Source organism: Lissotriton helveticus, chromosome 7, assembly GCF_964261635.1.
Source record: "Lissotriton helveticus chromosome 7, aLisHel1.1, whole genome shotgun sequence".
Classification (NCBI taxonomy): Eukaryota; Metazoa; Chordata; class Amphibia; order Caudata; family Salamandridae; genus Lissotriton; species Lissotriton helveticus.
This window is the reverse complement of record NC_136068.1, coordinates 385,664,022-385,677,638: the sequence shown is the minus strand read 5'-3', so window position 1 is coordinate 385,677,638 and position 13,617 is coordinate 385,664,022. Positions and strand designations below refer to the sequence as shown.

Here is a 13,617-nt window from a genome sequence, read left to right as displayed (position 1 = left end):
TGGGGGGGATCATCCCTCCACACGCCCCTGGGACCGCCACCTCCCTGGGGCTTTGTCAATATTGGGAGGGGGGCCGCGCGGCCCCCCTCCTGAAGCCAGTGATGGCCCTGGGGACCACCACCACACAGGGCGGCTCCTGCAGTGTCCCGGGGTGCCCACTCCCGGGACACTGAAGTTGGCTATGGCAGGGCGGGAGCCGTGCTGCTCCCGACCTGTCATAGCAAACTCTGGTTTGGTTTTTGGAAGAGAGAGCAGAGAAACCTGCTCTCTCTTCCAAACACCAAAGCAGATTGCTTTCCACTAAGATGCAGCTCCCCGTGTGGAAAAGCAATGCCGGCTCCCGCAAGCGCGGGGAGCCGGCGGGACCGTGGGGAAATTGGGGACCCCCCCACGGTCCTCAACGAAGTGGCCAGGCCCCGGGGGATGGGGTCAATGGGGCCAGAAGGCGCCAGGGAGTGGTGCCACGTGGCCCCCTCCAAATAATATTAATTAAAAAAAACACTGGCCATGCCCCGGGGGCCCCCTTCCATTTAAAAAAAATTAAAAATAGGGGTCAGGCCCTGGGGATGGGGTCCCCAGGGCCCATAAAATAGAAAAGGAAGGGCCACACAGTCCCCTTCTTAAAAAATAAAAAAATGACACGCGATCGTGCCGGAGGCCCCGCCCTCTCCAGCAACACTCTGCAAACGCAACCTGTGGCGCATTTCTAAGTTGGGGAATTACTTCCCCTTCAATACTGGGGGTCCCTGGGGGCCATCTAGCCCACCAGGTACCTCCAGCAAGCGCCACAGGACTGCGTTGCAGGGAGGTGGTCCAGGCCACGCCCCTTTTTAAACCTTTCTGCAATGCACCTCTGTGGCGCTTACTGGAGGTACCTGGTGGGCTAGTTGGACCCCAGGGACCCTCAGGATTCAAGGGGACTTTATCCCCCAACATAAAACGCGCCACGGGCGCGTTTGCACAGTGGTGAAGGAAGGGGGCGGGATCTGAGGTGACGTTGCCAAACACGCCCTGTGGCACGTTTTAAGATGGGGAATTAAATCCCCTTCAATCCTGAGGGTCCCTGGGGTCCAACTAGCCCACCACGTACCTCCAGTAAGCGCCACTGTGCTGCATTGGAGAGAAGTGGGCCAGGCCATGCCCCTTTTAACACCTCTCTGCAACGCAGCTCTGTGGCGCTTACTGGAGGTACCTGGTTGGCTAGTTGGACCCCAGGGATCATCAGGATTCAAAGGGACTTAATCTCCCAACTTAAAACGCGCCACAGGGCGTGTTTGCACACATGTCACCTCAGGCCCCCTATTCACCATTGTGCAAACACGCCCCGTAGCGCGTTTTAAGAGGTAGTTTTAATCCCCCTGCCCTATTATGTACTAGGGCCTTACAGAGGGGGTCATGTTAACCATAGGGGGAACCCAACGCATAGTGCTCCCTAGTGTATGTAGGTGTTTTCACTGCATTCTAAGTGTCTTTTACTATAGCACTGGCTCTAGGCTGGTTAGTCAGAGTCAGTTACCACCAGTACCCGTCTGAAAAAATTGTGGGCACAGGATGATTTTGCAACAATGCCTCTTTCTGCTCCTCTATTGGTTCTTTCTGCACATGTCTTGCTTCTTCCTGCACTTTTCTTCATCTTTGTGGACGTCTGTTGCTTCTGTCTGCATTTCTTTTGCTTCTTTCTGTGCTTTTTTCTTATTTCTTCACATGTCCTACCTTTGTAGGCATAGTTAGAAACTAGCATTTGAAAAACCTTTGAAATTCAGTGAATAAACCATAGGTTTCTGGCACGTTAAAGTTAGAAATTATCGTTTAAAAATACCTTAGAAATTCACTGAAAAAAACATAGGTTTCAGGGACGTTATAGTTAGCTGGATATTTTACTCGTACAAAACCATAGAAATTCCACTCGCGCCCCCGCAATGCACTGCTGATGATGTCACATATTACAGCACTCATGACATGGTCAGTGACATCACTCATGACATCACTGATGACATCTCAAATGACATCCAGTGAATGTGTGTTTTTGTGAAATTTAAGTATGTTTAATATATGTCGAGGTCGATAGGAGAATAAGTGGGTAAGTGTCTAAATGGATGATTTTGTTTGTGTGAAACTGATTGTATAACTGACTGGTTAAGTGTATCTTAGTGAAAAAATGGGTTAGTGAGTGGTGTGGATTTACTACATGGTATGGTAAAAGTGAATGCAAATTTACCCTTGCCCTAGTACTATGCAATTTCTAGTAAGGTCCAGAAAGGCTTACAGGGCTACCAGCGATCCCTGAAGCAATCAATGAGAGCCCCTGTGTCAGTCAATTGAAGTAACAGGGGTTTGCAAGGAGTTTTTCCTTATATTTCTGCTTAAAGGATCTGGCTCGCTACTTGAACCAGTGGCAATGTCATTAAATCTAAAAGTCTAAACCTGTTATTTGTAAAGCACAAACTACTCACACCTAAGGGTCCCAAGGCACATCTGGGAGATTAAATGAGCTATTGCCTAGAGTCACATGGTGCTGAGCTAATATGCCACTTGGGATCGAACTGTGAGCCCTGCGCTCGGAGTCAGCCGCCCTGGCCGCTGCCCCACACCTCTTCCTTTTTGCACATTGTACACTTTGTTTAGCATCGAGCCACACCTCATTCATACTCTAGCCCTGGGGTTTCTTCTTATAAATCGTTGAACCCTGGTATTTCCGTTAAATTTGTTAAATAAAGCGAAACAACTACAACACCCAAGATGATATGGGCTGTTGAATGAATTCCCAAGGATCCTTTAACGAGTCACGGAAGGTATAAGGATGTATGGGCATTTAAACCTGCATAACTTCTACCACTCAATTCCCTCACAGACTTTGTGCTTCAAGTGAAATGGAGTCCTCTTATAATGCTACTTTCGGGAGATCCTTTTAGGCACTTAGACTACTCAGACAAGTCCTTGCAAATCATTCTCCTTGGCCCTCTGGGGCAGCAAAGGCAGACAATGAAACTAAATGGATCAGGATGCCAAATAAACAACCCCTTTCATGTGGTGTGGTCATTGGAAAGGTGCAGCAAGGCAGGGTGTTTGGTAATTTTCACTTCCAAGGCACAGGGAAAAACATGCTCTAAACCGGTGACAAGAGGTTCTTAACTAAACCGTAAGCATGGCTCTTTGGATATCATCAGTGTAAAACAATTGGTGTATTAGTCACTGTGCAAAACTGATGAATGGCTCATCGATGTTTAGAGCGAGCAAGTAGGAAGTTAATTCTAACTCCAGAGAAGATCAATCTAACCCCCCTATTTTCAACCATGACTGTATGCATTATTGCATTGGTCTCAAAAGGGATACACATTATTGTCCTCCATGCCCAGCCATCCAGCTATCACCGCCGGCTTGCTGGCAGGGCTAGTTTACACAGAGGTCCTCTATTCATGGCCTTTCTAACCAGTGACCTGGGTAATAATTTATAAGCTGGATTGCCAGCCATGATTCTCTTGCCGGCATTAAAGCAGCATTGTTTTCAAACTTTCATGGCGAGTATATTTCATTTTGTGCCTTATTGCATTTTGAAGTTAGTGACATTATGTATTTAATGTTTAATCTTTCTATCATGCTAATGTTGTTGATGCAATACTTCGAGTTAGTTTTGTGGTCACTAGTGGCTCTGTGCAAATGGGTGGTATTCACAGGGGTTGACAGCAGCAGATTGGGGGAGTCAAGTCCATGTGTAAAGGACTCTCCTGCTTCTTGTGTCCTGCAGAGTTCCCAAATCCAACTCCTACTTACTTTTTTCCGTCCCTTATACCCCCCACCCTACAGTATCATCTTCTCCTTCTCCAACCCCTTCCTCCATCTTATATTTCTCTTCCTGCTTCCTTCTAATCAGAACCCCACTCACTTAACTACCTCACCCTTCTTCCCAGGATCTTCAGGCTCCGGCTCTTTGATGATGTAAATGTTTTTCTGTTTTCAGCAACTCCCAGAACAAGTGTACTTACATCCGCCCCTCAGTATCTTTGTGGTGGAGAAGAGAGCTTTTGGACGAACAGTCCTTGTTGGTACCACTGTTGTTCCAGATCTAATGAAATTCTCCCCGAAAGAGATGGATGAAGGGACTGATGAGCCGGATAGTGAAGCTAAATGTAAGTTTTGGGACTATTTATGTCAACAATCATGAAATTAAATCCTCAAGTTGAGCTCTTTTCATTTTTGGACTTTATTAGTAAACTTAACATCGGCAGTAATAAGACCGTTTTTAAATGTACAGACTTTTTTTTTTTTTAAATGACAGTGTATTACTCCAGTTTTGTTTCTTGAAGTGATAATTGTGCTAATATGGATTTTTTATAGCAAAGGTTTTAATTAACTAAGCTAAACAAATAAACTAAACGAAATTTTTTTTTAAAAATAGTTGAGCTCTTGTATGATACTTGTTGATCTTATTTGCTTGAAATATTATATATATATATTTTTTTTCTTCTTTTTTTATATATTTATATGCTAATATATGCTAACAGTCCCCTTACACCTAGAACCCATTTAATCCTGAAATCAATTGTTGATATTAGTTGCTTGAAATATTATATATATATATATATATATATATATATATATATATATATTCACTGAAAAAACCATAGGTTAGAGACCATATATAGTTAGGAATTAGCATTTACAAAACCTTGAAAATTCACTGAAAAAAACATGGGTTATAGACCATATATAGTTAGGAATTAGCATTTAAAAAACCTTATTTTACTCACACAAAACCATTGAAATTCCATATATAGTTAGTTGCACTAACTATATATCGCGCACCCGCAATCCACTGCTGATGATGTCACATATTACATCATTCATGACATGGGCAGTGACATCACTGATGACATCACTGATGACATCTCAAATGACATCACTGATGACATCACTGATGACATCACTGATGACATCATCCAGTGACTGTGTGTTTCTGTAAAGTTTAAATATGTTTGATATATTGAAGAATGAGTGGATGTATAAGTGTCTGGATGAAGGATTTAGTAGGTGCGTGACTGACTGTATGAGTGAGTGAATAAATGTGTCGTACTAAATGCATGGGTTAGTGACTAAACTGTCTGAATGTGTGCATCAGTATGTCTGTTGTGATGTAAACTGCTGCATGTGTTGATCATTAGCTATACGAGAGGCTATATGTGTTATTGATTGGTTGCCCAAGTATTTGTATGGGAGATTGAGTTTGTGTGGGGGTGGCTGGGAGGTGTGTGACTCTGTGCATAGATGTGTGAGCAGTTGATTCACTAGGTGTATGAGTTAAAGAGTGCATGTGGAAACAGCTACATGGGCGGTTGACTGTGTGCATGAGTGTATTGATGAGTGAATGGATATCTCAATGCTACATGTCATAGTAAGTACATATGTAAAACACAGTACATGTGAGAGTTGGCATATATAAATAACTGTGCATGAGAGCCACTGAATGTGTGAGTGGCTGTATGGATCATTGTGAACTTGTATCAGGGATTGTATAAGAGAGTAAATATGTGTTAGTATATGTTTGAATAAGTAAGGTGTGTATAACTGTATAGTTGAGGAAATGGAGGTGAGATTGTTTCTTTGCATGACTGACTAGGTGTGTGAGTAACTCCATGGATGAGTGACAGTGTGTGAGTGTCTGTATACACTGAGTGTATCTAAGGTTATATTAGAGTCTGAAGAGGTTTATCGTATTAGCACAAGAATGATGTCAAATGAGATGTCATCAGTGATGTCATTTGAGATGTCATCAGTGATGTCATCAGTGATGTCACTGACCATGTCATGAATGATGTAATATGTGACATCATCAGCAGTGGATTGTGGGTGCGCGATATATAGTTAGTGCAACTAACTATATATGGAATTTCAATGGTTTTGTGTGAGTAAAATAAGGTTTTTTAAATGCTAATTCCTAACTATATATGGTCTATAACCCATGTTTTTTTCAGTGAATTTTCAAGGTTTTGTAAATGCTAATTCCTAACTATATATGGTCTCTAACATATGGTTTTTTCAGTGAATTTCAATGTTTTTTAATAGCAAATATCATAAGCTGTCGAATGTCAAGTACGTGGTAAGTAAAAACATTTTCGTGTTTATGCACACTGATCTGCTTTGAATGCTGCCCCCCCTCATTTCTATTACGAGTACTCTCTCTTTGCAGATAGTGAAGGGTAGTTAACGCAGGCCTTTGCCCCCGTTGTAATCCGTCGTGCCTGCTTCCCTCTCCATTTGATTGATTGTTATCCAAGCATTTACTGTTTTAGAATTGGTTCTCTTTGGTTCATTCTCTATTTACAAACAAGCACAGAGTCGCAATAATCTGTTTAGTCTTTGCAGATAGTGAAAAATCGTGTAAAAAACCAAAAGGGATCAAGCAAAATCAGTAGGCCACTAATGGGATCTCTTTTTGACCTCGCTAAAATAGAAACATTAGGAACAACCCCTCATGAGAAATACGAAACTAGTGAGATGAACTGAACTCCACACCATGATGGCTGCAAGACAGCTCGGCTCCGCCACCCACCCCGCCCAAAATAACGATAAACTCTATGCAAATATTACAAATATATACAACACACCAGCAAAGTAACAGGGTAAAACATTTTCTTAAATAACTATTTACATAACTATTTTATACTTTTTGTTGCCCGATCCGGCTAGCTCAATCGATCGAGCATGAAACTCATGCACTCTGATAGTTCAAAGTTTTGAGGAGTGCTTGTTAGACTGTCTGAAGCTTATTTGCACCTGCTACAGCTTCACTATTCTCAATGTAAGTGGGGGCTGTTTGAGGACGTGACTGCATTTGAAAACAATGTGATGCGGTGCCTCCCTGAACCGCTTGACGGAGGCCCCCGAGGGACGGTGTGATGGCGCGGACTCGGAGGGGGTGCTTGGCTCCGGCCCCCTCCCCAAGTCGTGTTGCCCTGGTGTGGCCTGAGATCGCCCCCGACATAGGTGGCCGGCTCCCGGGGTCAAGCGGAACTTTTTGCCTTTTGGTGACTCTTCCATTCTTGACCTTGTCCCACAATCCGTTTGACCTAAAGACATGCTGTAGTGGGGCGCCCCTTTACCGTTTCACTTGCCATTCCGCCCGCTTTTGCTACACTGTGCCTCTTCCGCTATTCAGCTGTTTACCGCCCGCTCTTGCGACTACAGCGTCTCGCTCACCATGTAGTTGAGTTGCTCCCGCTCTTGCGGTGCAGCGATAGGCGGCTGCCACAGGACTCTCAAAATGGCGTCCGGCTCTTCAGATTTGGGCGTGGTCCACTAAAATGGCCCTGCGACACCTTGGAACTCGGACGCTTGTCTGCTAGGGCTTGGGCTCCATTCTCGAAAGCGTCCCCTCAGCCTTGAAGATTCTACATACGTCTTGGGGGCCCCCGACTCCCGCAGGCTTCTGGTGGGGAGCGGCTGCCATGATTGCTCGTGGAATGGCCACGACGGAGCTACGAGATGGTGGTGCCCTCATGCTGACGCCAGCTTCAGTCTGAAACATCCAGAAACACTGTAGACTACCAATTCGATCAGTTCCGGTAGCGCCCCAACGTGACCCGGTAGAGAAGAACTTGCACTCCCCTCTTTGACTGATGGTTCTTGTTGCCTGTCCCTTCTGTTGTCATTTAACAGAACTATTTAGCCTGCTGAAAGGGGTTGTGTTCCGACCGCTGGTTGGTGGAGACATTTTGACTATATTCTGGACCTGCGTTGTCGCGTAATGCGTCATATGACGCGCCGCGTTAGCGCATCCGGAAGTGCTCCGGTGCGCGAAGCGCAGCTTCCCGGAAGCGATCCGCGGCGCGCAGCGCGTAACGTAAGCATAACAGGTCATGTGACTTGTTAATAAAACTTTTCATTGGTTCATTTTACTTTTCTTATTCTAATGATGAAAGGCTTTGTCATGTGACCTAAAAATTACACTTTTTATTACTTTCGAACATTATTTTTTCTTAAACATATATGTTATAATGTTCCAAGCTAATGTACTTTCCCGGAAAATTTACAACTGTCCTGCAAGTAAAATATATTCCTTTTTCGAGAAAAAGGGCGTTTCTTCGTCCCATGACGGAGCCGTTGAGCAAAAGAGGCTCGGCCTGCTGTCTTAGTCGCCGATACGCCTGAATATCAGATTCTTATCGATCACTTTATGTTGCAGGAGTAGAAAACACAACAGCCCCTGACCATTTATCTTTACTGCGTTCCTGCGTATTATACCTTTTACCCTTCATGTAATTGGACTGCTTTATTTCACTTGCCTTTTACTGATTCGAAAACAGTGACTATTATTAAAAACTTTACCAATGTAAATACTACTACCATGTTTTCTTTTAAAAACCTTTATTGTGAAAATGTCAGTATACAAATACGGGCCTATAACCACGTGGGCCGGCCACGGAGCAAACTGTAATCGTATATGATGAGGAGACATTTACACTGTAGAGGAACGTAACGGGCGGGCCATTAGGTTGCAAAAACTAAGGTGTCTAACAGTTGCGGAATCGGTGGACGTACATTTTATAATTAAAATACGACAGGGCCAGTTACAATAAAATTATCTAGATATACATTTGCGGGCAAGTACCATGGGTGACGTTAATTCGAACTTTCAATAGTACAGTAATCAATAACACATCAGAACTTAATATCAATAGGGATGTCGAAATATTCAATCAATTCTCATCCCCGCCCGCCATGTGCTTCAAAACTGCATACGTATCTCGTGATATCAAGGTTGTGCAACCAGTACACAACAAGGAGTTACGAGTCCCATTTATTCCGGCGCCATTTTGGGCGAGGACGGGCAGGTCCAGGATATAGTCAAAATGTCTCCACCAACCATCGACTATGATGATGTTCATATGCTGTATTTATTAGAGTAACACTCATCTGTCCACATGAAATTAATTTGCCACAATTACCATAACTATATATTTTTTCTGTTCCTCTGGAGAGTACATCGTGGCAGATGAGGCAGGTAACGTACCGGGCATTTACCTTTTTTGCATGTAGAGGAAAGGAAAAAAAATTCGAGCGTCCGAGTTCTAAGGTGTCCCAGGGCCATTTTAGTGGACCAGGCCCAAATCCAAAGAACAGGCTGCCATTTTGAGAGTCCTGTTGCAGCCGCCTGTCGCTGTAGCAGCAAGAGCGGGCGAAACTCAGCTAGACGGCGCTCCACTGAAGGAACATAGACTTGCTGTGGACCTTTCATCTTTTCAACACACACCAGTGCGGCAACTTGCTAGACACCACCTCGGTGCCATCCGGATCTCGGCGCCCCACTGCAGATGAAGTGCCTCCACATGGAGGGAGAGACTCGTTTGCGCCGCCTCCCCCCCGCTTCTCAGAACTCTCAACTATGACACCACCTCGGTGCCATCCGGATCTTGGCGCGTTGTGCTGGTTCCGGCCTATTCACACATCGGTCCGCTACTGACGCCACCTCACAGGCCAACGGGGCACCCCACGCCGACTTTCGGCGCAGCATTGTAGGATGGCCACACCAGTGCGGCAACTTGCTGGACACCACCTCGGTGCCATCCGGATCTTGGCGCGTTGTGCTGCCTTCGGCCTATTCGCCGCAAGTGCGCACGCAACTCAGCTGCATAGCGAGTGAAACAGCAAGGGGCGCCCCACTGCAGCCGAGGAACCTCCATCTTGGGGGCGACGCACAGCATCACATTGCTTTCCAATGCAATCAGATCCTCAAACAGCCCCCACTGACTGACGCGAACTCACAGGCCAACGGGGCGCCCCACGCCGACTTTCGGCGCAGCATTGTAGGATGGCCACACCAGTGCGGCAACTTGCTGGACACCACCTCGGTGCCATCCGGATCTTGGCGCGCTGTGCTGCCTTCGGCCTATTCGCACATCGGTCCGCTACTGACGCCACCTCACAGGCCAACGGGGCACCCCACGCCGACTTTCGGCGCAGCATTGTAGGATGGCCACACCAGTGCGGCAACTTGCTGGACACCACCTCGGTGCCATCCGGATCTTGGCGCGTTGTGCTGCCTTCGGCCTATTCGCCGCAAGTGCGCACGCAACTCAGCTGCATAGCGAGTGAAACACCAAGGGGCGCCCCACTGCAGCCGAGGAACCTCCATCTTGGGGGCGACGCACAGCATCACATTGCTTTCCAATGCAATCAGATCCTCAAACAGCCCCCACTGACTGACGCAAACTCACAGGCCAACGGGGCGCCCCACGCCGACTTTCGGCGCAGCATTGTAGGATGGCCACACCAGTGCGGCAACTTGCTGGACACCACCTCGGTGCCATCCGGATCTTGGCGCGTTGTGCTGCCTTCGGCCTATTCGCACATCGGTCCGCTACTGACGCCGCCTCACGTGCCAACGGATTTTCTACGCTTTTTATAGCCCTATGCCGCATAACAGGTCATGTGACTTGTTTATAAAACTTTTCATTGGTTCATTTTACTTTTGGTTTCCTAATGATGGAAGGCTTGATCATATGACCTAAAAATAACACTTTTCATTGGATTAAAACATTTTTTTTTCCCAAACGATGAAAGCCCCACCTTGTTTCTGGATGTTTCAGACTGAAGCTGGCGTCAGCATGAAAGCACCACCATCTCGTGGCTCCGTCGTGGTCATTCCGCGAGCAATCATGGCAGCCGCTCCCCACCGGAAGCCTGCAGGAGTCGGGGGCCCCCAAGACTTTTGTAGAATCTTCAAGGCTGAGGGGACGCTTTCGAGAATGGGGTCCAAGACCTAGCAAACAAGCGTCCGAGTTCCAAGGTGTCCCAGGGCCATTTCAGTGGACCAGGCCCAAAAAGGAAAGAGCCTGCCGCCATTTTGAGAGTCCTGTGGCAGCCGCCTATCGCTGCACCGCAAGAGTGGGCGCAACTCAGCTGAATGGCGGATTTTGGCACAGTGTACCAAAAGCGGGCGGAATGGCAACTGAAACGGTAAAGGGGCGCCCCACTACAGCAGACGAGCCTCCACCTGGGGAGGCCCGTTCACGCCGCCTCACCCCCCCCCCGGGGCGCCCCACGCCGTTATTCGGAGCAGCATTGTAGGATACCAAAACCAGTGCGGCAACTTACTGGACATCACCTGGGTGCCATCCACATCTCAGCGCGTTCTGCTGCCTTGGGACTATTCGCACAACAGACCGCTACTGACGAGGCCTCCACCCGCACCCCCCGGGACGCCCCACGCCGTTTTTCGGAGCTGCATTGTGGGATACCAAAAACCAGTGCGGCACCCAGGTAACATCACCTGGGTGCCGTCCAGAACTCAGCACGTTGTGCTGACTTGGGACTATTCGCACAAAACACAGCTACTGACCATTGTTGCTTCTTTTTTCTAAAAAATGTTTAAATGTATTTACTGTTTTTGTTGCGTTGTATATATTTATAAGTTATTAAAGTTTTATAATCCTACTACTTTGTTGGAGTGCTATATATTTTTAATGTGACACATAATTGTAAAAACTTTGATGTACAAAGAGGCATCCCTGGAATCTTCCGCTTCAGGCTCGGTCCCCTCCCCAATCACAATACAGGATGGTTTTCAGATAGTAGGAACGCGTGTGGTGTGACGGATCTCATCGGGTGGGGGCCTTGATCTACTGTAACTCCTTTGAAGAGGGGTGATTCTTTACAGCTGGGGCCATAAACTACATCTGCAAGGCTAGGTGATAGCCTGGGACCGGCCTGGACAATCGGACACAGAGGAAGAGGAGTGTCAGAGGGTGCGGTAGTGAATACGGCGAAAGGGAGGTTTCGGGCGGGCACAGGGTGTGATTCTCAAGGAAGAGCAGCGCAGATGGGGGGAGGTTTATTGCCCATGCATAAGACAGAGAGCGGGGGTGACCAGTGCCTGGGGGAGATGCTTGCGAGGGTGGGGAGCCATGCTAAGGATCGACAGCGTGCAGAGAGTGGGTCTGGTCAAGGCATCTAAAATGGCTGCCGTGCACGACAAAAGTGTGGCATTTGAAAAAAGGCAAGATGGCGCAGACAATGTTTTTCAACACTTCCTGATTTCCTTCGAATTGAACGTTAACAGACGTTATCTCTCCCACACTACCGGTCCCCCTGTGCTTAAACGCCGAGATAGTAGGGACTGCATCCCGTGGAGATAGGCCGAGACGTCACTCAGCAAAAAAAAAAAAAAGTCTATAAACATACAATAAGTTAAAAGTCAATCATTCTTGTTTCCTTGTAGTATGCTCCCCAGTCCGCTTTCCGTTACGCGTACCGGGCGCACCCCACATCAAACCTAGGGGGTCAGGGAGGATCTACTATGCCCCCTTATGGTCATTTGCCCCTTTGTTTTGGCCTCCTCTTGTCTCTCGATCCTACCGAGAGACAAGATGGCGGCCGCTACGGACTGTTTGGAATGTTTACAGACACCGGAGAGCCAATCAGCTTCGCTTCGCGAAGTTCCGTTACGCATCAAGTACGCGAACCGGAGCGCTACCCGGGACGCTGTCACAGATATATATCTTTTTTTGAACGTTAATTTCTCAAAATCCACTGGAGCACATATATTGAGACCTAGCAAAGGCACATCGGGCTAACAGTCCCTACAATTTTGCCAAGTTTCGTGCAAATCCATTCAGCCGTTCGGGCTAAAAGTGAGGCCAACCGCCCTACGGAAATGAATATTGGAAAAACGCGTTTTGGGACCCCCCTTTTTTCTCGGCCCCCCCTTGACGAACCCCCCCAAATTTTCAGGGGCTGCTCAGAAACAAAATGTTCCATTTTCCTGAAAATTTCAGCCAATTCCGTCCACAACCGCCAAAGTTATTAGACATAGAATTTTCAAAAATCCCATAGAGAAAAAATCCTAACTATATATACCTACTGGCGACCGCCAGTAGGTAATATATATATATATATATATATATATATATATCTATCTCAAAAAACAAACAATTGATCGACAGAATGCAGAACGAATCAAAACATTCACCCCCAGTCAAGGGGTTATATCCATCATTCTTTTGCTCTCCACGCCACCCGAGTTTAGACCTGGCCATATCCAAATCAGTCTTGACCCTGTCCCTCATGAGAATAGTCCAGCCTGATCTCCCAAGCAAGGTCCTCCCTGGACAGGAAACAAGCATCCTAGGACCGGTTTCGGGGTTTCACCCCTCATCAGCCAGGATAGCTTTAATCCAGTGGCACATAGAGCCTGGGACCGAGACGTGGGTCCCGTGCCCTCCATGCCACTAGAGTCAGCCTATCATGGCTGATGAGCGGTGAAACCCCGAAACCAGTCCTAGTATGCTTGTTTCCTGTCCAGGAAGGACGTGGCCTGGCAGTTCAGGCTGGACTGTTCCCATTGGGCGCAGGGTCAAGACTGATTTGCATATGGCTGGGTTCAAATGGGAATGGCATGAGGAGCAACAAAAAGATGGGCTTAGGCCCAGATCTCTGTACTGGGGTGAATGTATGACATTGTACTGCATTTTGTCCATCAATTGTTCTTTTTGTATTTGTCACCCGAGTGGGGCTGGTATGCCAGACGTGTTTCCCGTGCTCTCCTTGCCACTGGAGTCAAGCTATCCTGGCTGATAAGGTCTGAAACCCCAAAACAGGTCCTAGGATTCTTGTTTCCGATCC

General features: G+C 46.9%; 1 protein-coding gene across 1 annotated transcript in view; it reads left to right on the top strand.

Annotated features, from left to right (window-relative positions):
* The window catches only part of LOC144768501 (fer-1-like protein 4), a 936,890-nt gene that overhangs the window by 609,931 nt on the left and 313,342 nt on the right, over window positions 1-13,617 (top strand). Inside the window, exon 29 of the mRNA XM_078652210.1 lies at window positions 3,959-4,127. Coding sequence (XP_078508336.1) covers window positions 3,959-4,127 — 169 coding nt within the window. The remainder of the gene's footprint in view (window positions 1-3,958; window positions 4,128-13,617) is intronic.